The sequence below is a fragment of the Nycticebus coucang genome, chromosome 13 (genome assembly GCF_027406575.1).
Source record: "Nycticebus coucang isolate mNycCou1 chromosome 13, mNycCou1.pri, whole genome shotgun sequence".
NCBI classification, from domain to species: domain Eukaryota; kingdom Metazoa; phylum Chordata; class Mammalia; order Primates; family Lorisidae; genus Nycticebus; species Nycticebus coucang.
In genome coordinates this window covers 52,996,622-53,023,369 of record NC_069792.1, presented here as the reverse complement: position 1 = coordinate 53,023,369, position 26,748 = coordinate 52,996,622, and the positions used below count along the sequence as shown (strand labels likewise).

General features: G+C 35.7%; 1 protein-coding gene across 2 annotated transcripts; it reads left to right on the top strand.

Annotated features, from left to right (window-relative positions):
* Positions 1–2,614: 2,614 nt before the first annotated feature.
* Positions 2,615–26,726, top strand: C13H8orf88 (chromosome 13 C8orf88 homolog). Of its 2 annotated transcripts, none has more exons than XM_053558882.1 (6): positions 2,615–2,756; positions 8,194–8,292; positions 9,890–9,963; positions 17,605–17,680; positions 24,190–24,296; positions 26,318–26,726. In XM_053558882.1, exons 2-6 carry the CDS (start codon positions 8,220–8,222, stop codon positions 26,339–26,341), a joined length of 354 nt encoding a protein of 117 aa, XP_053414857.1. In that variant the 5' UTR covers positions 2,615–2,756; positions 8,194–8,219; the 3' UTR covers positions 26,342–26,726. The 2 variants fall into 2 exon arrangements, with proteins under 2 accessions (XP_053414857.1, XP_053414858.1); XM_053558883.1 differs by lacking the exon at positions 2,615–2,756 and adding an exon at positions 4,080–4,236.
* The last annotated feature ends 22 nt before the right edge of the window (positions 26,727–26,748 follow it).

Below are 26,748 nucleotides of genomic sequence, written 5' to 3'. Positions count from 1 at the left end.
ACAGAGTGACCACAAAGTAATCTCACACAATTTATTACAGAAAAGAGAGAAACTACACAAAGTGAAGCTATGTTCCAGAGAGAGGAACAGATCAGTTTCCAGGACTGGAGAAAGGCATTAATGATGCCCATGTGGTTTCCTTTTATTAACCTGGTCCAAGAAAAAATGATTGACACATGTTTTTATCTGCTTAAGCTCTGTAGATATGTAAACCTCAAAATCTCAGATTTGGTTCGGCGCCTGTAGCTCAGTGGTTAGGGCACCAGCCACATACACAGGGGCTGGCGGGTTCAAACCTGGCCTGCGCCTGCTGAAAAAAACAACAAGGACAACAACAACAACAACAAAAAAAATAACTGGGCATTGTGGTGGGTGCCTGTAGTCCCAGCTACTTGGAAGGGTGAGGCAAGAGAATCACTTAAGCCCAATAGTTTGAGGTTGCTGTGAGCTAAAATTCCATGGCACTCTACCGAGGGTGACAAAGTGAGACTCTGTCTCAAAAAACAAAACAAAACAAAAAACCACCTCATATTCCTAGTTTCTCTTAACTACATTTTCCTGTAGTTCCTTCTCCTGATTAGTGCTCAGCTTCTCTACCCCTAGGAATTGCCCTCCTGGCCTACACTTAGCACCTGCAGATTTAATCCCATCCTTAGTGGATGATGGAAGTGTTCTCACAAGCCATTCCTACACGGAGATAACTAGCAATAACTTGACTGTACATGGAAGTGTTTGTGAAACTAGGCACCTTTTAAAATGATAAATCCCATCATATTACTCTTGTAATTAATGCTCAATGCTCCCAATGCTCTTGTAATTAAATTCAATTTCCTTTACCAAGACACTATGATTTTGTCTTTTCCTATTTCTCTAAACTCATCCTTAACATCCTATTTCTGCTTTCTAAAGCTGAGCCATACTGGCCTTATATCAATTTCTAGAATATGCCAAATTTCATTTGTTCCCACCCCAGGCCATCAATATCTACTATTTCCTTTACCTAAACACTTATCTCATATCAACCTTCAAGCCTAGATTAGATCATCCCTTTTTAGAGGACTTCCTTTTTCATCTACTCAATTCTAGTCGTTTGCCTTTTCATACTTTCCTGGTTTCCAGCCTCCTTTGGATGTTACTTGCCTTTCGAGTTGTCTAAATGCTTTGTGGAACCTGTTTTCTTAAATTAGCGTCCCTAACTTAATGTTACAATTTATGCTTATGACATATACATGTTCAACATGTATGCTATATTTGCAAATACATATGCTATACTCATTATGTATGGGTATATATTGTGCGTTATATAGATTGATATCTCAAATATTCCATTATAATTTCATATACACAACTCCCATCATTTTCCTCCCCAAACCTGTTCTGACTCTTGCATGCCTTATTTTGTGTCACCGCCACCGACTCATTGCTTTGCCCCAGTGAAGAGTTCAAGCGCCACCCCGTGTTTTCTCTTCTCATTGCCTCGCCCATTCAATCGTCGCTACACTATTGATGTAACCTCTTCAACGTCTCCCGGATTTCTCTGTCCTCTTCACTACTTAGCTGAGGCATTTTATTTCTTCATGGGGTTATTGTAAATGCCTCCGAGGAAGCCTTTCCGTGGCATTTCATTTTTTTTCTTTTATCTTCTACTCCCACAAACATGTACCTTCCATACTACTGTCAGAATGACCTTTCAAATATCATTTGTGATCAAACTTTGGCTCTGCTCACCCCTCCTGATTCATTTCCCCCACCCTGGTTATTCCGGGGCTTTTCTTTCTCCTCCTTTCCTGACACTTTCCCCAGCCAAGAGGCATCAGCTGTTCTGAAAACCCTGACTTCTAGCTCTAAGGCTCTTGTACTGCGCACCTAAACCCAGATCTCCTTCCTCCGTCCCAGTCTGTCCTTCATAACTCTGTACCCGCTGGACTGAGAGCCCGCCACAGCAGGAACTGACCCCTGGCCGCCCCAGGACCCCTCCGCACGGGCAGACGGGGTCTCCACGCGGGACACTCAAAGACAGCAATAAAAAATGGGCACACGAATTGACGGTGAAGGTTGAGGTTGAGAGGGACTTAATTCAAACACATTTGCGGACTGTGTCTTCCTGCCTGAAGTCAACCCTTTCCCAAACTCCCTTCTCCCCGCCGACCCGAATCCTGGCCCCCGCTAGGTTCTCGGGGGAAAGCGGCCGCCGGCCGCTCTGACGGGGCCTGGCTCGGCGTCAGCGCGCCGGCGGCCTCGCTCACAGAGGCGGCCTCCCTCACAGACGCTGCCTGGCGCCCGCCGCCCTGCCCGGCTCAGCAGGCCCGCCTAGCGCCTCGCACTCCTCGGGCTCGCAGGGCCGCGGACTGGGGTCTCGAAGGCTGTTCATGCGGGCGCGCCCCGTCCACAGCCAGCCTGTCAGCACCTCCGAGAGGCCACTCGCGGCCCCCTGCGCTCGACGCGCGGCTCCCGGCAGCACAGCTCCCACCCCGCCCCCCGGGGAAGCGCGCGCCGACCGTTAAACGGTTCTGGCCCCGCGCGGGGTGCGACCGCCCTAGGGGCCCGGAGCCCGAGGCCCCGCCCCGCTCCCGTCCCGGGCCCGCCTCGCGCCCCTCGGAACCGCCCCCGGCCCCGCCCCCCGCCGCCGCGACTCGGGACCGCGAGCGGACGCGCGGCCGGAGCCGTTCCCCGACGGGCAGCGGGGCGCTCGGCCGCCGCGTCTAGGCTGAGCGCGGCGACGCTGCTGCCCTGAAATCCTCCTGGATCTTGAGGCGGTAGGTGACCCGGGAGGATGAGCGACTCAGCGGACAGAAGTCGGGCCCCGCGATGCGAGAAGGCGGCTGGGCGCCGACTCGCAGGCGAGGGAGAGGCGCTCTGGGGAGGGTCGGGAACGGTCACTGCGGGCCCCCGCGGGGTCGGGCGGCAGCGGGCACGTCGGACAGGGGGAACCGCCGGGGGCCCAGCGGCCGTGGGAGTAGTTGGGCCCCTGAGGGAAGGGCGACCCCAACCGACCACCTAGAAGGTAAATCAACACGCGGAGCTTCTATCTCTGTCCCGGGACCTGGTGCTGGGTGGCGGGGTGGTTTGAGACTTTTTGTCCCCATCCCAGTGGCAAAAGGCTTTCACTGCGGGTACTGTAGCCAGCGCTGCGGAAAAGGGCACTCAGATTAGTCAGGTAGCCACCAACACCTGGGCGGTTTTATCCCGTCTAAACGTTACATTCTGTTTGTATTGAAAAATACCTCCAATGGGAGGGGAAAAGCCTCTTCTTTCTTTTTTTTTCTGTTTTTATTTTTTTTTGATTAGTTATAAAGAGAAAGCTTGTACCGAAACTAACTCTTGGCTAATAGTTTTTTGATATTTCAGTTTTAATTGAATAAAGCAACCAGATTGATGGAATGTAAAATGTCTTTCAGCACCTGAGTCATAGTTGCTTTTTTCCTTGCTCTCCGATATTCCCTTTGTGTTGCTTTACGCAGTACTTAGCAGCACATTCGGGTTCAAGAAATCCTAACTTTCTAAAAGTAATGTTTTGAATTTGGAAACTGAGATTCAATCCTATCCGGTTGTCACATGGGAAATAAAAGGTGAATGAGAATGTGATTTTTTTCATTTTTATCAATTATTTGGCAGCAGAACCAGCAGCGCTTCACAAAAAAGTCTTGAATTTAAATTGGAGATTTTCAGCACAATACCCAGCTTCTATAAACAATACATAGGGTATTATGTTGTGACCTGTGACTAGTATATCAGTACACTGTGTCTATAGCATGAGAAGAGCATAGTAATCCCTAATTTATTTGGCATCCTAAGAAAATTGTAAATTGAGGAAATGGAAATTACTAGAACGTGAAAGCTTATTCAGCATGACTTTATAAAATTTTAACTTCTAATAGTTAATTTTTTTTTTTTTTTAGAAATACATGCAGTGTCCAGAAACATCTGTGGACAGTCAGTTGTCTTTCTTTTTCTTACCAAGCAGGCAATTTTAGAGACAAGAGCATGAACTTTGTAGTCAGATCCTCACTTTTTAGCACTTTTAAGTTGTGTGAACTGGGTATATCTCTTATTTTTGGGAGCCTCAGGTTTCTCATTTATAAAGTGAGGCTGATAATAATTTCCTCCACAGTTCATGTATGGCTCAAAATTAGATGAGAATATATGTAAGGCATTTAGCCTGTAGTAGGATCTAAAAAGAGTGTTCTAGTATAAAAAGGATGTTGTATGCTGGGCAATAAGATTGTGTTCAAATTGGTAAGTATATGTGCTTATTATCCCATTGTACTTAGAATTTAGAAAATTCTACATTAATTTGTGATTCAGAATTAGTCATGCCTGAGGATTCATATTCAATTTTTTAAAACAAAAAAGGAACCTGAGATACAGTTAATATTGCCAGATGTAGAATACAATTGCAATTTAGGTTTCCTGATTTGTAGATTAATATTTTATTCATAAAACTTAGTCTTTTAAGATGATTTGTTAAATGTGTGAACTTGAGAAATACTACTTTGTTCAGCAACTGTTTCTCAACATGCGTTAACAGAAACAATGTTTTTAAGACATTAGGTCAAAAGGCGTATACATTTTAAATTGCACATAAACTTTATGATGCTCTGTATTTACTTTTAGAAAAACAACCTTATGATAGGCCTGCTACTTGCTCAGTGTTGTAGGTAGGATTCTGTTTCTTTTGCAACTGTTGTCCTTTATAATAGTTGATATCGTAAGTGCCTACTCTAGGTAGTACCAGTAGCTTCAAGGGAAACCTTTCGAGCTGTACATTCCATGGGTGAAGCAGGCATTAGAGTTTAAGATGGAAGTTTTTTTATGTACCTAATTTGTAGTTCAGGCAAGTAGTTATTATTTTCAACTAAACTGAGAAATAGGTTTTAATTTGTGAAATGCTGTCTTGATCTTGATTTTAATCCCATGAATTAGCTTTACAATAATAATTACTACTTGTAAATACTTAACGTTTTTCATTAATGACATGGTGGTGGTATGTAGGGGGCATTGTAATCCCAAACTCATGCCCAATAATGTCCGTGTTTCTGTGCAGACATAGTTTACTTTTATTTTTTAAACACATTAAACAGCATACTACATGGCACTATTTTTTTCTAATTTCCTTAACTGACCTGGATTTCTATATATGGGACCCCTCACTGTAACTTTCCTAGTATAAATCGAAGGGTAAGTGGTATTAAAGGAGCTTGCATTTTTTATTTATTTATTTGTATTGCAAAGTCATATAATAGAGTTCTGAAACTCCCCAACTCTTGAAAATCCCTCGTTTGAATACTGTGGATTTGCCTTGCTCAGCAACTGGAAAAGACTTTACAACCTACAACTCAATTTCAGCTGAGCAATGAAAAACAAGGAAGTGTGTGCCAAAGTACTCTATTCTATTGTATTCCGATTCACTAGTTTATTTGGGAAACAGGATGGAAAGTTACTACCTACTGGTATTTAATTAGGGTCCTATTAAATTGATTAGGATAAACATTGAATAAAGCATTGTATATTAGATTGTTTTTGGCCCTATTTTAAATATATTCTTACACGTAAAAATCAATAAATATGTGTTTGAAGTCTGTTTTTTCCTACTTGTGCTTATAGCTTTTTTGTCTCCTGTAATATCAAAGTTATATTGTCAAGAAGTACAGATAGCATTAGTTTTGTTTAGAATATTGTTAATAGCCATGTTGAAATACTAGTTAATAGATACATTACAAAACTGGTAGGTATTAAGTTGGGGTACTGACTGACTTATCACCTAATTTCAGAAAAAAACTTTTTTGAGCTTAGTTATCATTGATGAGAGATTTTCAGTTTATGATTTTATCGTTTGAATTATATATGTTCAAAGACATTTTTACATAGGATAAAGCATTTCTTGGAACTAAAACAGTTATTAACCTTATTTTATACTTGGAGAAAGTCATTTAGACTTATGATTTCCATAGGATCATATGACTATAATTATTTCTGTCTTTTTTTTTTTTTTTTTTGTGGTTTTTGGCCGGGGCTGGGTTTGAACCCGCCACCTCCAGCATATGGGACTGGCGCCCTACTCCTTGAGCCACAGGCACCGCCCTATAATTATTTCTGGATGACCTGGTGCAACGTCAAGTAGGGTTTTACTTTGGCTATGTTTTGATGGGCATAAAAATCTAGAAAGCTTATGTCCCATACAAGTGTTAGAAAACAGGACGTAATAAAAATAAAGTTTCATTTAGTAAAGATACAAAGATACATAAAATATAATTTTTGTGATATTTGCTATGATTTATTTTAGTAAAACTTACAGCCAAAATACAGGAGGGACTAATGGTGGAGGAAGGTTATTAGGAACTAAAGAATTTCATGTAAACGATTTTATTTAACACTGTGAGACATGAGGATGCTTTCCAAGTAGAAAGGGCTTGACACTTGGTCTTGACAAAGTTATAGCTGTTTGGGAGAATGTTTATATGTGGTGAAAGAAAATAGCATTAATTCAAAAATTTATTGAACGTCTGTGGGCTAGTCACTGTGATAGACACTAGAGATATACCTGAATTACAGAACTGTAATTTAATAGTCACACAATAGGTAATTTCAGCTAGTGCAGTAAGGACCACGTTGAAAAAGGAGATGAATGCTTTATAAACATATAAAAAAGGTTTCTTAACCAGAAGTTGGGCAATTCTGCCTGGGGATGTGATGGTAAGAGAGATTGAGGCTAGCTAGGTTGTAGAGTGTTGACCAGAAGTGTGGGTATGGGCACACTTATGGCCTTGGACACATGACCTTATTTCTCTAAGCCTTATCTATAAAATGAGGATGATAATAAGATTTGCTAAAATTTTCTGAACTTTTACTGTGTCCTAGGTACTGTGCTAAGTGCTTTATATAAATTATTTTGTCTTTATATCATGGCTAGGAATACAGTTATATAACTAGATGGTGGTGTCATGAGATGAACCCAAATAGGCTGAGCTCTAGTAGTAGTGCCTACATTTTTCTAGAGTTTGTTTTGAATAACATGGTGTAGGCAAGTGGTTTACTGTGTACAACATGAACATTGGTACCTACTTCTGTTATTAATACTCCAAGAGATGATGGGTAACTGAGGTTTTGAAGTCAAGACTGTGTAACGGGGTCATATTTTGGAGAGAAAAGAGACTATATTCATCCATTTGTTCAAGGAATTCTTGGTTTGTACCTACTTTGGATTAAGTCCAGGTGCAGTGTTTAGTTACAGGGCATACAGGTAAACAGACATTGTCTTCATTGTTTATGAAGAATCTGTTCTTCATTTTTGTCTAGCATGGAAGAGAAATGTACAATTATAGTACAGGGTAAACTATAGTGTATAACATTTAGTATAGTCTACATGTTATAATTGTGGATAAATTCTTGGTGTCCCAAGAACAGAAAGGGGGAACATTTGAATCCATTTAAAAGGTGATCAAAGAGATGAATTAAGAGCTACTGTGGAACTAGAGAGAGTGGAGGTGTGAATGAAGAAAATTGACTTGAGATATATTTTGGAAGTAGTATGAACAGGAATTAGAGACTAATTAAGGGGTGAGAGGCCCTAATTTAGACAATGGAATTAAAGGTATCTTTTACCAAGTGTGGTCCAAAGGAATTGGTGATAACTTTAAGGAATACAGGAGGAGGGACATCTTTGGGGTCAAAGTCATTAATTTGATTTTGGATATGTGGAATTTGAGGTACCTATGATAATGTATAAATTGATAATATCATTAAGCAGTTAGAAAAACAAGTGAAATTTAAAAGAGAGGTGGATGCTGGAAGTATAAATTATTGCATATTTATCACATAGGTAGTTGCAACCATGAGAATAGATGAGGCTAGCTACCAAAGCCAATTTTGGAAGAATCCCTACATTAATTAGAGAATAGAAAATGAATCATCTAGGGAAGTTAGAAGAGGTAATCAAAGAAATAAGAAACAAACCAAAAGAAAATAATTGAGTCAGGGAAGTTGAGTGAGGAAAATGTTCTAAAGAGGGAATATTCAATTGTGATGAATATTTTATAAAGGTATAAGGCTATTGCATATTATTTTAAGTGCTTTTGTGTGTTCGAGTTTTATACCTTAACTTATCTTCAAATGAGTGTTGTAGTTAGTCGTATATATGTAAAGCACCTTGATTGTCTTGTCCAAAAGATAAAAATATATTTTTCCTTCTTAAAGTATGGAACCTCAAGGTCTTTGTGACAATGGAAACCAAAAAATTGATTGGTAAACCGCTTCAACCAGCAAGACCTGTTCGTCATCTGACTTCTCCACCAGGTAAGTAATATAATGTACGGTTCTTTAAATATTAATTTATTAATAGCTAATTAGTATTTGAAAGCTAACCCATACATAAATTGTTTCAAGTGGATATTTAGAGTTTACAAGTATTACCAAAAGGAAAAGATTCTTAATAATCTACTGGCCCATAGTTGACAAGACCTACAAAAGTAGGTAGAATAGTCCTTGACTAAAAGTAACTTCGTGTTAATTTTTTTCATGTTTCATTTCTCCAGTAAACTGGAGTCTGATCAGAATGATACTCACAACATAAATTGTGTTCTGTGATTATGATCACTGTAAGACAATCTACTGGACAGAGAATTAACCTTTTAAAACAGTATAAGGATGCACCTAAATAAAAACAAACACACAAAAAAGATTAGCGCAAAATAGTGCTTTTAGAGTCTATAGTGGCATACTGGTACTCTGATAGATGTAGGGCTTTGTTAGTCTGGAACATATCTAATTTCACAAAGTCTAAACAAACATTATAAAATTATTTTCCTTTTGCCCGTAAAACTATTCTTTTGGACACATTCTTGAAATACTTGATATTAAACATCTTAATTAGAATATTAACCTTTTTATTCTGTTCATTACTTATTGCCGGAATAGATTCTGTGGTCTTACTTAGGTGATATACATACAACCTAGTTAAATTTCTTTAGTCTATGTGTTCTGTGTTCAACTGAATTAATGTGCTACTTAGAAGAAGGAAAATTAAGACTTTTATTGGGTACAGAGATGAGACAGAAAAGGTAGATATGCAACAACTCCTGTCCCTTGTTTGTTTTTCATCCTTGGTTGGACAATCTACAAGGCAGATTGTTTCCCCTCTCACCATGTTTGCTCTCCAGATGGTGATGATTTAGGACAGACAGATGAAATTAATGGGTTATGTAGTTTAGCAGTGCAGATCCTGTATTCTTCTGCTGCAATGGCAGCAGGTGTGTAAGGTTAAGTCTCAGATTTTATCCTAGAAAGAAGAGTAAAAAACCATTGGCAGCATTTCCTTTCTGTGACCTGCCTTTTGTCAGCACCTCTCCCTTCACCTCTTCAGATCCAGTTTTTCTCTCTGATCCTTTCTCTCTCATGTGAGTGAATGAGAAGGGACACAGGTGGGAAGATTCCTTATTTCCTTATATCCTCTTGAGATCCAGACAGCATATTATTAGGTGGAAAAGTTTAGTGAACCAGAAATTAATTTTGGCCTTGAGCAACACACTTCCTCTTGTGAAACGTTCCTTATACCCCCAAACCTACTTTGCTCTCTAGTACCTTTGCTAAATTTCCAAAATTACCTACTGTAATTGTATTACATGTATAGTCATTATTTTTGAGCGTGTCTTTTAAGTAGACTATAAACTCCTTCATCTGTGAACTCGATTTCCATATTTGTATACTCCTACTCATTCCCTAACACAGTTGCTACATTTCATAGAATTGGATAAATGTTTGTTGATAAGTACATTATGAAAAAACATTTTAAAACAGTACCAATAATATCCTGGACATGTAAGCATTTTAGGTGATATTAAATTATTTATTAAAGTCATAGATATTTAAAATACATTTTTTTCTGTCCTAACAGGAGCAGTGTTCCCTTTCAACTTTCAAAATGAATATCCGTGCAACACGCAGTGCTTACAAAGTGGAGTTAGCAGAGTAAGTCTTAGAAATTATAAAATGAAGCATTATATTGGACAGTAACATTTGTTAGTTAGTTATTATGTGCCAGATACTATACTAAGTGCTTTATATATGTTCTAAAGAGTGAGGGGACCTGTGGGTGCTTAAGGGAAGAGTCATATCTTGATGTGCCTACATTGCTAGAAATAATTATTTCATGTGTTTAAAACCAATAAGTTAGGAAGTGAATTAAGAAAATGGTTGCAGATGATGGGCAAAAGGGAAGAGAGGAGAGAAGTGGACCAGAGGAAAGTATATATGCATTCAGACTGCAGAAGCAATCCTGGGAATCTCAAATCTGTTGCAAGGGTGACATCCTGAAGCCTGGTGTTTTCAAACAGAGAAACTGTCTTGCCAGAGCTTTACCCCTTCCCCAGCAGGACTTGATTTAGAGGTCACTGAGCCCTGAGAGACAAGGCTGGTGCAGGCAGCCTGCCCTCTCAGGGAGAGTGAGTGTATTTGGGGAGTTAGGAAAATAGGGAGTGAGTGCAGAATGTACTGGAAATAATGCAGGCACCTAAACCTCAGTAAGAGAGAACAGGTCTCTCAGGGAGATAAAGGAGAAAGGGCCTCCTTTTTCCGTTTTCTCAGTATTGGCAGCAGCGTCAACTCATCTGCCCACAAGTTTTCCCAGGGGCTTAATAGCTACTCTTGAGATGTTTGTGCATGGTTTCCATATCCTTTTCCTGGACTGTGTTCCCTGTCCCATGCTCTGTTTGTGTTAAGATCATAAATAACTTAGAGTAAAAAAAGAAAGCGGTAAATCAGTGTAACTAAGGTAGTTAGTTAAAGAAATAGTTTGGTTAGAAAATGCAAGCCCAGCAAGAACCATGATGTAAGGGTTTAGCCCCCTCCCCCATTAGATTGATGATTAAACAGTGATAGTGTAATAAACATGGAACTAGCCTGGAGTTAGGGGCCTTTCCTCTGATCCTCACATTTGGAGGTGGAAGGTACCACAGGCCTGCTTTTTAAACATTTCTTTTGTGTTTTTGACTTTTTATTTTTCTCTCATCCTTTCACCACTCCAAGTCACTGGGAAAGAACTCATGGTGTAGTTTGGGGCTGGTCCCCAACACCAAAAGTTTATGATATATTCCAAACATATATTAAAGAGAATGTAACATGCCTGCACAGTGTTGCCCAAAATTTTCAAATCTAAACATTTTGCTGTATTTAGTTTAAAAAATTTTAAAGAATAAACCTACCATCTCAAGAATGGAAGAAAAAGTACCCAATGTACACAGCCCTACTATGAAACTAATTTGGGACTCTCACATGAAAGCTATAACCCAGCTACAACTTAACAATAGGGGGAAGTGGGAAAGGGGGTAGGTGGGTAGAGGGAGGGGGATCAGTGGGATCACACCTGTGGTGCATCTTACAGGGGTATTTGCGAAACTTGGTAAATGTAGAATGTAGATGTTTTGGCACAGTAACTGAGATAACACCGGAAAGGCTATGTTAACCACTGTGATAAAAATGTGTCAAATGGTTTATGAAGCGAGTGTATGATGCCCCATGATCATATCAATGTATACAGTTATGATTTAATAAAAAAAAAGAAAAAAAAAAGAATAAACCTAACATATAGTTAAAAACCTTTTGTATATCCCTCCACCATCCCAACCTTCCCAGAGATAATTTTTCTCAATTTGTCATTTTTTCCATGAAAGTATTTGTAATTTTGCTGTAATAGAATTTTTAAATTGTTTTATTAATTTTGTACCCATATGTTTTTGCCATATTTTTCTTTAACATTAAGGATTATAATAAAATTTAATTTTTATCTTAAGTAAAATAGTCATAAAGTTCAAAGTTTAAAATTCAAAGTACATATGATATTTAGCAAGTAGTTTCCTTCCAGTCTTTATCCCCCAGTCAACTATTTCTTTTGACCAGAAGTAACTTTTATACCAATTTCTTATCCATATGTTTCCATAAATAGATTATTCATGCATAAGTGTATTTATAAATGGAATACTAGACAACTTTATAATGAATAAAGCAGTATGCACACATTTTTATTGCATTTTCTATTGATAGGTACTTGTTTCTATTTTATGATAATGCTACGACTGTCATCTGTAAGTTATGTATTGTACATGTTTGAAAGTTTCTCTGTGGTATAAAACTGGAGTGAAATTACTAAGTCATTTTCTTTTTTGTGTTGTTTTTTGTTCAAAAGTTTAAAATGTTAATGTAGTCATATTATCAATGTTTTATGACTTCACTTTTTATTTAACAAATCTTTAATCAAAAAATATTTTCCTGCATGGTTTTATAAAAGCTTTAAAGTTTGCTTTCATATTTAGTTGTGTAGTCTACCTGATATCAAGTTTTTGTATTGATAGAAAAAGATAGAAATTTAATTTTTTAAATACAGACAGCCAATTGTAAAGCATAATTTCTTGACTAATTCCTCCTTCCCACCCTGATTATAGAGTCATTATTATATATGTAAGTTTTGTACGTTTATGTACTCTATTTTGTTCCATTGGTCTGTTTGTATATCTCTAAATTGACACCATGTTATTTTGACTACTCCTGCTTTAATGGTGAGTTTTCTATAACTGAAATATTTCGTTCCACTAGCTAACACTTCCTTAATTATACAATAGTAATATTCGTAACTTTGGGGAAACTATTGACTTTGTTTTAGAAACTTTATATGTAAAATATATATGTTAATATTGCAACTTTATGGCAAAAAATCAACTAATGCAATTAAATTAGGTCTAAAATTACAATTTTGTTTGATGTTTCCGTTATAATGTCAAAGCTCCCAGAACCTATGTCAGAGATAGTTGATATATTTTTTAAACCACCTTCATTGAGGTATAATTTACTTTCAGTAAATTAACTTGTTTGTTCAATAACTTTCAACAAATATTTACCCCATCAATACACCCCTAAATGAAAATATAGGACAATTCCATCTTTCCCCAGTGTGACTTAGATCCCTTTGCAATCATTTACTACTCCCATTTCCAGTAACCACTAACTGTCTTTCTCTTTCCACATACCCACTGATCTGCTTCCTTTAACTATAGATTAGTTTTGACTGTTTTAGAATTCCATATAAATGAGATCATATATATTCTTTGGTGCTGGATATTTTTGCTCATAATTTTTTGAGTTTTTTTCATATTGTTGTTTGTATCAGTAGTTTCTTTCTGATGTGGGATTGTATCCTACTGTACATACAACAGTTTGTTAATTCAACAGTTGGTAATTGGATTGTATCTACTTTTGAAAGATACTAAGTAATGGACTATTATGTACAAATATTTGTGTGGATGTATACATGATACTCAGGGATGGAATTGATGGGTCATATAAGTTTGTTTAGCTTCATAAGGTACTATAAAAATGTTTTTCAAAGGAGTTGTAACATTTTATTCTCACTAGTAGTATGTGAGAGTTCTGTTTTGCTTCAAACCCTTACCAACATCAGTATGATCAACCTTATTTTTAGCCATTTTAGTGTGTGAAAAATTTATAAATTTTAAATTTTATTTGTTGGTTGCTAGGATTTAGAAAGACAATTGATTTTTGTATGTTGACCTCGTGAAACTCAATTATTAGATATAGTAGCTTTTTGGTAGAGTTTTCCCTCCCATTCTTGTGCTATTCTAGTAACAGTTTTCCTTTGCTTGGTCTATAAAAACACAGTACATTACCACTATTTTTGCTTTTGTTGTCTTTTAAATTAGTTTTTAAAACTGAATGAATTTTGTTTTGTCTTTATTTATTCCATTTCTAGCACTACTCATTTTTTGGTGTAAGTCCATGTTTCTGTCTGCTATCATCTTCCTTCTGCATTAACAACTTCCTGTAACCTTTTTATTCTTTATTATTTCCTCATAACAAAGTATTTTAAAACTTTGGCTTCAAACAAAAGCTTACTATCTTTCCTGGCTCTGTGGTACTACTGGTTCAGTCATGTGGTTACAGTTCAGCTAGCATCTATGACTGGGAGTCATTTGAAGACTTGGCTGAGCTGGATGACCAAAATGGCAAACTCACATGGCAGGCAGTTGATACTGGCCCTTGGCTTGGAGTTCAGCTGGTGCTGTGGACTGGCGCAAGCACCTATAAAAGACCTTTCCAAATGACTTGGGCTTCTTACATTATTACCTCTAGGTTCAATACTAATGTTCCAAGAGACAAGAGGTGGAAGCTTCCAGTCTCTTAAAGCCTGGGCCTTAAAACTAGCACAATATCATTTCTGCCATTTGAGATTTACGTCTTGATGGGAAGAGTATCGAGAATTCATGCCATCAATGGCATCAAGATTTGCCTTCTTTAATCTGTTTTAGAGTCATATGGATTTCCTTTCATTTGTACAACCCATTCTTATCGTTTCCCATTCTTTTTTTTTTTTTTTTAGAGACAGAGTCTCACTTTGTCACCCTTGGTGGAGTGCTGTGGCATCACAGCTCACAGCAACCTGCAGCTCTTGAGCTTAGGCGATTCTCTTGCCTCAGTCTCCCTAATAGCTGGGATTACAGGTGCCCACTACAACACCTGGCTATTTTTTTGTTGCAGTTTGGCCAGGGCCGGGTTCAAACCCGTCACTCTCAGTATATGGGGCCAGCATCCTACTCACTGAGCCACTGGTACCGCCCAGTTTTTCCCATTCTTTTATATAAGATTTTTGCTTGCTTCCTAGAAGCTCTTTTATATGAAACAAACTCTTTAAAGATTTGAGTTACAGTTTTTTTTCTATATACATTTTATCTTTTGATTTATTTTTTTTTTAAGAGACAGAGTCTTGTTCTATTGTGTCGGCTGGAGTGCAGTGGCATGACAATAGCTCACTGCAACCTTGAACTCCTGGGCAAAAGCAATCCTTCTACCTCAGTCTCCCAAGTAGCTAGGACTATAAGCACATATCACTGTACCCAACCTAATTTTCTGATGTTCAAATTTTCTTTGCCCAGGCTGGTCTGGAATATTTGCCTCCAGTTATCATGTCACCTAAGCTTCCCAAAGTACTAGGATTACAGGCTGATATTATTTATAAATCTTACATTTTAAATTTTCATTCTAGGAATGGAGATTGATATACATTTGTTCCTTCCTATTTTTTTTCCTAATCTCAGTGGTATGTATATATACGTACATTTTGTTTCACACAACAGACTGAGAACATTTTTGCTATAGAATATAAAAAGGTTAAATAGAATATCTGAGAACATATACTGGGGATTGTACCATATATTGTGAATAGCACTGAGTTGAAATTAAAAAAAAAAAAAAACTTGATGCTTATTTTGCTTTACTCAAGCCTATTTAACTTTTTCCATTTCCTGAACTACCCGTATGATCCCATGCTCCCCAATACAAGGCTATTTTATTTGGTTGCAGTTTGGCAGGGGCTGGGTTTGAACCCGCCACCTTCAGTATATGGGACCAGCACCCTGCTCACTGAGCCACAGGCGCTGCCCAAGGCTATTCTTTTAGTCCATAAACATCCATTTTTCTCCAGGTAGCCAGGATAACTCCTACTAACTCTTCAAGTGTAGTGTCAGTCTAAGCATCATCTCCTATCTAAAGCTTTTCTTGACATTTCTAAGCCAGTTTGGTACGGTTACTTCATCCTTCTATTGCACTTCTGCATATCTTTTGTTATAGAACTTCTCAAATTTAATTATGATTTGATATTTTTCTGCTTCCTTTTAGTTTGTGAGTCTCTGAGAACAGATACTAGAATGTCATGTTTATCTTTGTATTTCTGATACAAAGCACAGTGCTTGTCATGCCATAGGCCTTCTGTGTTTGTTAAATGAGTTCAACAGGCCACCGCTACTCATTTGGTATATTTGCAAGAATTAGAAGAGGAATAAAAATTATAGAACATGTGTTTTGCTAGAATAAGGTAATCCTTTGCTTCCATCTGCTAGAAAATATACATCTATGTTGCAAATGGCTCCTTTAGATGCACAACCTCCATAACTATACAAAGTAGCCCTGAGTTTCAAAAACTAGCTCAATTATTTCTTATCTATATACTTTTGAGTTGGTCACCAAACCCTCTGTACCTGACTTTCCTTGCCTATAACACAGTGATGCTAACACTTGCCTTATTTTCCTATATGATTATGATATTTAAATGAGATAACATAATAACTTTATAATTTTTTTTTTTTTTTGCAGTTTTTGGCTGGGCCTGGGTTTGAACCCACCACCTCCGGCATATGGGGCTGGCGCCCTACTCCTTTGAGCCACAGGCACCGCCCACTGACTTTATAAAATTTTTACAGATGTTCTTTTTTACATGATATGAAAGATTTAAAATAATCAGAATTTTTAGGTATTAATATGTGCAGACATGATAAAAAGGACATGTTTGAATTTAGGTCTCACATTTAAGTGTTACAAAGTTTGTGAAGTGCATATCTGCTAAAATTTTTCATAGAAAATTTTTTACTCTTAGAATACCGCATTACAGGTATTAAATTTAAAAGTCAGGAAGAAGTTTTAGAAAACCAAAATTTTTGACATTTTCAATTTTTTTATTCCTATTTAAAAACTACTAAAACTTGATTTTTTTTCTGATGAAACATAAGGTCTGTATTGAATCATAAGGGTCAAATAATTAGTCATTCTGCTTTTAGGCAGTGTTACCTTGGTAGAATTTGCAGAAATGTAAGGAACAACTTGCCAATATATGATTGATGAAGCAGAGGGATTCATTTCTCAGAATAGATGTCTCCAAAGAAACCTACCTTGGTCTGAAGATGTTTGCAAGGTAATTTTTGTCAAAACAAAGGGAGATCATTTCTTAGGGGTAGAGCATGTTTACCAAGTTTGTAAAACTGATTTATTGAATCAGAAAACCAATCATTTTATAAGGAAAAATATTGCTATGCTGTGTTCTAAGTTTTCTTATTGGTATAACTTGTATATTATGTGCTTCTAGGAAAATATATGGAAAGCTAAATTGTTATCAGAATACTTTTTACTGAGCATGGAATCAGAAAAGTAATTAATTTAAAAGTAGATTTTTAAAATGTCATTAGATCAGTTTAGCCAATCTCACAATAAAGATGGTCTCGCAAGTGGGGCAAGAAAATTATGGGCCAAGGCCTTTCTCTCTTTAGGACATTGATTTCTGCCAGTATTTCTGATTTTATTTAGTTTTATGTTCCCTTTCAGAAATAATTATAATCATGGCAAAAAATACTTATAGATATCAAGCAGTTGTCCCCTCTGCATAGGCACCGGTAAACACACATATATATTATGTATAATTATTAATTCAGGGTAATTGGGATATCTGTAACCTTAAACATTAATCTTTTCTTTGTGTTTAGAACAATATGTGATCTTTTTGTATCTGGCTTCTTTCACTTAAAGTTTTCAAGGTTCACAATATTACTGCACTATCAATACTTCATTTCTATGACTAAATAATATTCCATTGTATGGAATATATTTTGAAAAATGTTTTTGTTTCTCATTTTTAATAAGCAGGCTTATCATGAGTATTTACCATTTAGCCCCAAATATGTCTTGACTAATATTTTGATTATTAGGAAAATGGTTGTGGAAAAAAGTTATTTAACATTTTTAAACCTGAGTTTAAAAGTGTATTTTCTTGTTCAACAGTGTAAGACGAATGGAATGCAAACCTTTTCTCAAGGTCTTAATGAACAACAGCAACATCAGTCTCCAGTTAAAAAAGGTAAAGTTTTACCATAGTGCCCAGTTTCACCACAGAATGTCTCAGCATTCATTTGAGGTCATATTACTTTGTTGCTGAGCTGCAAACGTATGTGTAATATATAAAAAAATTTTATGTTGTTTTTGGGTCGATTTTTATGTATTTTGGGGGTTAATATAGTCAGGCTATTGGTTTAACTGCTCTAGAAGAGAGACTGAAATAAGTAACAAGGTCTTAAACAAGATAGAAGTTTATTTCTAGATTTTCTATATTATGTAAAATCTGAGGGGCTATCCTGCTTTTGCTCTATGAAGTTGCTGTTGCCCCAGTGTTCTCTATCTTATTGCTACATCATCCTCAACACATTGCTTCCATCTCATGGTGCAAGATAATTGCCTTTTGCTCCTGCCATCATGTCCCCTATCTCACCATTAGGAAGGAGGACTTAAGAGTATGACTCAGAGGTTGCATATATTATTTCCATTTACATCTCATTGCCATAATTTATCTGTTCATAGTGACAGAGCAGACTGAGAAATAGAGTGTTTAGCTGTATAGCCAGCTAATTCTATCACTGAAGCAGAAGAAAAGAATTGCTCTTGGGGGAGAATAATAGCCTCTCTTACACTAGCTACTTTTGAAATAAAATAAAAATTATTTAGTTTTCAAATTTTTGTCATTCAATCCATGTATATAGTTTAAAAGTGAAAAAGTTTGGAAAGACTTTATTAGCTTTTTCTTTTTTTTTTTTTTTTTTTTTGTGGTTTTTTGGCCGGGGCTGGGTTTGAACCTGCCACCTCTGGCATATGGGACCAGTGCCGCCCTATTAGCTTTTTCTTTTAGTGTTAACTCCCATATTTCTAAACAAAGTATCTAAATTGTTATTTACAAATTTCTCAATTTTTGATATTACATATTGAAGTTCTCTCTTGGTAAATGAAAACTTTACTCTGCCACATCAGTCCCACCACTTCTACATCCTTTCATCTTCCCTTCCACACCACATAGTTATTTCATAAGTTTCAGTTAAAGTTTTAATCATTCTTTATATTTTATGACTGTGTAAATACAGCTGTTTGGCCAGCAAGTGCATTATCTCCTTTTGTGTGCAATCCATTATTTTTCTGAAGCTAATTTTTGCCTTGTTTTTCTATGTTAACTCTTACCTCAAATGCTCCAACAGCTCCCATCATACTTACCTGTAATAATTTATGCTCAAGTATATGGGTTCTTTTTTCCCTAGAGGGGATTTTCCTTTCATCTTCTATTATCCTGTTCCCGTATGGACTAGTTATTCTTTAGTACTGTGGTGTAGCTGTTATCCTGGAATGGATCTGTGCTATTGTATTGGAATATCACCTTACAATCCTTTGGTTTCTTTTTTTTTTATTATTAAGTGAAATTCACTATTCACCCAATGTGATTAGTATCCATATTTTTTTAACCATTCTAACATGTACAGTTCAGTGGCTTTTCGTACATTTACAGTGTTGTGCAAGCACCACTATTATCTAATTCCAGAACATTTTTATCACTCTGAAAAGAAACCTCATACCCATCAAGCATTGTCCCCTCTGCTTAGGCACTGTAAACACTAATCTTTTACTGTTTCTATGTATTTACTCATTGTGGACATGTCATATAAACAGTTTTACAGTATGTGACCTTTTTAAATTATTTTAAATTGATAATAGTTGCATGTTTGGGGGATCCATGTGATATTTTGATATCTATATACAATGTCTAATGATTAATTCAGAGTAATTGGGATATCTGTAACCTCAAATATTTATCTTTTCTTTGTGTTTGGAACAATATGTGATCTTTTGTGTCTGGCTTCTTTCACTTACCGTAAAAGTTTCAAGGTTCACAATATTGTTGCACTATCAATACTTCATTTCCATGACTAAATAATACTCCCTTGTATGGATTATGCCACATTTTGTTTATCCGTTTCTCAGTTAATGCATTTTGGAGTTTTCACTTTTTGGCTATGATGAATAATGTTGCCATGGACATTTATGTACAAGTTTTTGTTTGAACACCTGTTTTCATTTCTCTCAGATATATACCTAGGAGTAGACTTGCTGTATCATATAATTCTGTTTAACATTTTTAGGAACTATTTTTAACAGTAGTTATATCATTTTACATTCACAGTAGCATTTTATATCCCCCCAGTATATTCCTAAGTTCATTGTCTTTACTTCCTCAAGGAAAGTTTCTGTTAACTTCTTCTTTTTCTATAGATGTCTTCATGCTTTCTTCATACTTTACATACCTGGTAATTTTGGTTATTGTTGAAAACTGAACTATTTCGAATGTTATAATGTGCTCTGGAAATCAGATATTCTTTCTTCACCCGGGTTATTGATCTTTGTCATTTGTTGTTAGTTAATGACTTCCCTGAACCAATATTGTGAAGTCTATATTCTTTGTCATGCATGACCATGAAAGTCTCTGTTCTGTTCTGTTAGTGGTCAGCTAGTGATTTGGTAGAGATTTCCTTCAATACCTACAATTAAAATAAAACAGAAAACAAACTCCTCTTTTAGTCTTTGCATATGCTCTGTGTGTACATACATATAGAAATGTACATACACTTTCTATACACAGCCAGGCAGTTTAAAATTCTACCTTTGCTTTTACTTCCTGTGTATCAGGAATCTGAAGATCAGTAAGAGGTGGATGTTCAGGACCTTATCAAGCCTTTCTGTGAGCACGAGCCTACCTTTGGCATGCATGTTCCTTTCTAGATTTTTAGGAACAGCTGGAATTTTCATAGTGCCCTTCTTCCTCAAAGCATTGTGTTTTCTAGCTTTTCCTCCCAAGCTTTTCAATATGCCTAATATTTGCTCCAACTGCCCCTTTCCCCAGGTGGAATCTGCTAATATATTTACCACTAAATGTTTGACAAATGGATTGCCAGTAGCAGCCTCAGTGCTGGGAAAGTTCTTTCTTAGGCAAATAACTGGCAAACTCCCCAAAATGGTTCTTCAAGGAGCCACCAAAAAGGTCAAAACAAATAACCATAATTGTTTGATAATAGTCTGTACTGCTGTATCCAGTTCTGGGAACCTGACCAAGTAATGGAGGCCATTGTATCCAAGACCATGGCTGAGCCTGGATAGTGGGGAATTGTCCCAAGTCATTTACAATGCCATAAAACTTTTTGAAAATTTAGCTATATTTTTCTTTACTGAGCATCCTGTTTTTTGGGTTTTTTTCCATAAGCTTTCAGAGTTCTGAGAAAGTTGATGATTCTGATGATTTTTTAACAGGCTTATTTATTGCTTTTGTAGAGGGACAGATTTTAGAGTTCCCTACTTGACCAATTTCGCTGACATCACTCATCTATTTTTTTGATTTCTTTGTTTTCTTCTTTATTTATTTACCTCCTCCTTTTGCTCAATTGCATTATCCAGAAGCTTCGTTTAAAAGGGTATTGGATCAGTGAAGTTTTCGAGTTTGTATATTTGAAAATATTTTGATTCTGCTCTCATACTTGGTTGATGGTTTGGCTGGGTATAAAATTTCAGGTTAAGGATGAACTTTAAAATTGTTACATCAAGTGAAAGAAGCAGATTCAAAAATTCACATATTGTTAAGTTTCCTTTTGTATGAAATGTCTAGAAAAGGCAAATCTGTAGAAACATAAAATAGATTAATGACAGACTTCTTCAATCTCAAGGTTTAGGACCGTCCAATGTGGATTATCTTTTGTATATTTCTTTGATAATTTTATTTTTCTTCATTTTCTCTGTGTTATCCTTCTAAAACTCCAATTATTATCAGATATTAGTCATAGTAGCCTACTAGAATTGACTCTCTAATTTTCTCATATTGACTATTTTATTTTCCATCTTTTCATCTTTTTGTTTTACTTCTCGGAGCTTTCCTCAGTTTCTTCCTCTGACTGATAAGTTCAGAGAACAGTTTGAAATTGAGTATTAAATATTAGTTATTTTTAAGCCACTAGTTGTTCCCATTACTGGGAAATTCTCATTGAGTGTTTCCATATAGCATTATAGCAACAATAGATACCCATTCTGTCCCTCCCTATCTTCCCCATTGTCCAAATTTAGAATCCACTGGCCTCCAATTCCTATTCCTTTTTAAAAAGTTTTATTGAGGTATAATTTATATACCATAAAAATTATCATTCTAAATGTACACTTCATTGTCTTTTTAGTAAATTGACATAGTTGTGCCACCATCACCACAATTTACTTTTATATTTCCATCACCACAAAAAGAACCCTGCACATAATTCCCACACAACTAATACTAATATGATTATATCTGTCTATTGATTTACCATTTCTGCACATTTTATATAAATGCAGTAATCATACAATCTATAACTTTATTTTTTTACTTAAAACTCTTCCATATTGTAACATGTATTCTTTTAATTGGTGGTTATGTTTTCCATTGTATGGCTACATACAGTTTGTTTATCTAGGCACCAATTGATAAATATTTATGTTGTTTCCAGTTTTTTACTATTGTGACTAATGCTTCTACCAACCTTCTTACAAAAGTTTTTGTGTCGTCATATTTAAGTGTGTCTCTTATGCTCAGCATATAGTAAGGTCTTCCCTTTTTGTCCATTCGGTCAACTCATAGCTTTTAATATAGTGTTTCAGATAGGGCATCAAAAAACTATGGCCCGCAGGCTAATGCAACACCCTTCATTTGCCTGCTTTTGTGTTGCAAGACTGAATTGAATAGCAGTGATAGAGATCATATGGTCCCCAAATTCTCAAATATTTATGGCCCCTTAGAGAAAAAGTTCACTGACTGTTGGTCACAAATTACACAAATTAACATTTAATGTAGTTGTTGATAAGGTTGGATTTAGGTCTATTACTTTATTATCTCTTTTCAGTTTGTCTTCTTTGTTTTTTGTTTGGTTCTTTTTCCTTTTCTGCCTTCTTTTGCATTTGTTGGATTTTGTTAGTGTTCCATTTTAATTTATCCATTGGACTTTTGGGTATATTTCTTTGCAGTTTTTGAATTGTCACTATAGGAATTATAGTACAATATCTAACCTTACTCAGTTATGATCTAGACCAGTGATTTTCAACCAGTGTGCTGTGGCACGTTGGTAAGTTGTGAGAGGACCTTAGGTGTGATGTGAAAATTTTTAAAGATCATTAATTATTTTCAAAAGAAGTTCAAATCATAGTTAGTTATACTTTTTTACTCATTTTTTTTCATGATCAACATAGTTTAAGTGTGCTGCGGAAGTTTAACTGTAGGTTCAAGTGTGCTGTGAGATAAAAAACACTGATCTGTAGTCGAACAGTTTGATGAGAATATTTCAGATCGTATATGAAACCAGCACATTGTACCCCTTGATTGCACTAATGTACACAGCTATGATTTAACAATAAAAAAAAAACAAACAAACACTGATCTGGACATTTATAATATACAACTTTTCTACTTGTTGATATTGTACTACTTCGCACATAATGGTGATGGTAAAGCCTTCCAGCCATATGCAAGTCCCCTTTCTTTCACCTCACTGCAATGATGTTTTTGCTATAGTTGTTATGTGTATTATATCTCCATATCTTGAAAACTGCACCAGTGTTAGAATTTTTGTTTTCAACAGTAATACACAGTTTTTATAAAACTTAGCGGGAGAAAAAAAAAAACTTAGCGGGAGAAAAAGCTGTTATTCTAATCCAACTATTTAGCCATCTATTTTGCTCTTTCTTTATTTCTGAAGAGTAAAGTTTCCATCTGGTATCATTTCTCTTCTGCCTAAAGAATTTCCTTTAGCATTTCTTGTAGATTAGTCTCCTGCTGATGAATTCTTTAATATTTCCTTCATTTAAAAATGTCTTTACTTCACATGTATTCCTGAGGGATTTTTTTTTCATTGAATATGGAATTCTGGGTTACTGTTCTTTTCTTTTTGTACTTTAAAAATATTATTCCGTTGTCTCTGGCCCAGCATATGGTCTATCTTGGTGATAGTTTCTGGTAATCATTTCTGATGAGAAATGTGCAGATACTTGAATGATTATCTCTATCGAGTCTTGTCCATGGTGACCTAGTAGTTCCTGTTTCAGAGCCAGGTGTACAGTGTTTCTTCAATTCAATTTATTTTTATTATATTTAGTTTTTAGTATTGATTGAGGATAGGCTCATTAAGTTTCCACATTAGCAGGATCTGAATTGCCCAATAGGTATTACTACTGTTATATTTTATAATACCAGATCATTTTATTAGACTTGAATAACCAGATGGAAAAAAGCTATGCATTATCTAGCCATTTTCTGAAACAGTTCTCTTCTATTTTTCCTTGGTTACTTGGCTTTCTTGCCATGTTAAAGGAAAACTAGAGGGAGTAGATGTTTTTTCAAAGCTTTTGTTCCCCTCTTTTTTGCACAGACACTACTGATCACTATATAAAATAATGAATAGTTAAGAGTCATCCAGAAAGAAAAGAGTCAAAAGTTACCTAGACAGTTCTGTGTCTTGTAATATTATGTTTGATATTTTATATCTACAGAGAGAATTAAATACAGCAGAGATTTCCTGTTGAAGCTTTCAAGTGTTTCCATCTGCAGAAAAAAACCAGACTTTCTGCCTGATCATCCCATTGTACTTCAAAAACCAGTACGTAGCTTTTAAATTTAATATTGTAATATTATATGCCAAAATATTTGTCTTTAGCATTTTCATTTGACTCTACTTCTAGATTTATAACCTTTATTACAAAATAAAAGTCATTCAGAAAATTACAAAATCTAAAGGTGTATACCAATTATTATCAATTACCAGTCTACTCAAGAAATAGAATGGAATAGTTGTATTTTTTTAAGAAATATTTTTCTGTTGAAAGGTCATGAAAGTATCATACCATATTCTTAGTGTATTTGGTTTTCAGTTAAGTTCTGTAATCCACCTGGAATTAATTTTATTATATAAGGTGAGATAGGAGTCAAGTTTTACTTTTTCTACATAGATATCTAGTATTTATAGCAGGGGTCCTCAAACTGCGGCCTGCGGGCCACATGAGGTGGTGTGATTGTATTTGTTCCCGTTTTGTTTTTTTACTTCAAAATAAGATATGTGCAGTGTGCACAGGAATTTGTTCATAGTTTTTTTTAAACTATAGTCCAGCCCTCCAATGGTCTGAGGGACAGTGAACTGGCCCCCTGTTTAAAAAGTTTGAGGACGCCTGATTTATAGCAATGTTTATTGAAAGGATAGCCCTCTGGTACCTTTGTGGCAATATAGGCCTGGTATGTTTGTGGGCCCTCTATTCTATTCTATTAGTCTTTTATACACTAAAACAAGTTCTGTTACCTTTTCTTCATCATTACTTTGCTATTAGTAGCCTTTTATATTTCTGTGTTATCCTATTAAATTCCATCCACCTGAATACACACAATACATACATAGATACATATGTCTTTTAGCATATTTGTTGGAAAGGGCATGGGTTTTGGCGTTAGACTTGGGTTCAAATTGTAGTACATTCTGTGTACTGGTAATTCAGATTTGGACAAATGAGTTAACCTCATTGAAGCAGTTTTGCTTTCAATTACAGATAGAGATGATAATCTCCTGTTGTTAGGATTAAATAAAATAATGTGTGAGAGTGCTTTAATATGGTACCTATTTCTTCTCCTTATTCACTTAGTAAATGATTTCTGTCCTTAATGGTCTCTATTTAAATTTGTCTGAAATTTGAGTTTCAATCTATTAGGTAAAGGCAACTAGGATTTCGGTGAGATAAGACTCAGAATTTAGGTATACTGAGAACAGCTTATATGTGAGATGACTACTACCTCTCTCTTGTCTCCCTTTCTGGGATTTTAACCCTTGGGAATCCATAGCATTTTTTCTCAGTTACAATTAAATTTTTTATGTTATTCATAGCTTATGTCAACATTTCTTAATTTAAACTCCTTAACTTATAGACTACAGCCAATTTTCTTTTCTTTTTTTTTTTTTGCAGTTTTTTGGCAAGGGCTGGGTTTGAACCCACCACCTCTGGCATATGGGGCCGGCGCCCTACTCCTTTGAGCCACAGGCGCCGCCCCCAATTTTCTTTTAAAAATGAATTAAAGCACATATTAAAACTTTTTTTTGACTAGCATTAAAAAACCCAACTTGTCAAATAAGCATATTTAATGAGGAAAAATGTACTTGATGATGTCTGAATTTTCACACCTGTTAAAGATCTTTGAAATGTGTAATCCTTGGTCTGTAAAAATAAATATAAACTTCAGTGTTACATAAAATACAGTCACTTTTTCATTGTAGTTTTCCATCTTTAATAACACTTTATTTTGTAAATAAAAGTTTGACAGATACTTTATTTTGAACAAACTTACACATTAGAATTAAGTTTACTTTTGATTGATGCATTAGTACATTTTTTAAAGCTAGCTTCCACAGAAATAGAACAACAGTTTGGAATACAATTTAATATATTTAAAAATGAATTACATATATTTTTAAACAGAAGAATTGTTTTGTTATTTCACAATTCTAGTTACTTTAATAGATTCCATAGTAACATGCATTTAGATCTGTAAACACTTAGTAGGTTCACAGTATTTGGGTTGATAAGCTAATTAGAAAAACTGTATTCAATTGATAAATTAACTTTTTCTTTTATATTACAGGAAAACAACCAAAGTTTTAAGTAGCATTTTAAGAACAGATGAATTTGAAGATAAAGAATTATTCCTTTTATATTTTGGACACCTGCAAATGAAGTGGATCTATAACAATAACTGTAAAAGACTGTGACAATTCAATTTATTTTTAATTTTGATGGTTGGCTATTTGGTTTCTCTTAAAATGAGAAAGAGATATTTTAAACTATAAAGAATTTTCTAATCAGTTTCAGCTTTGCAGGCAGTTTCCTGCATAAATTGGGAAATAACACTGGAAAGTAGGAATTCGAAGTGGGAAGACTGTGTATTTATAATTTGCATGCTACTTGCAATTTTTGCTTTTCATCACTTGTAATAATGGAATGGAAATGTAAGCTGTAAAGATTCTCAAATATAAAGTCTTTGCTACAATGTATATATGGTATACAATTTCTTAA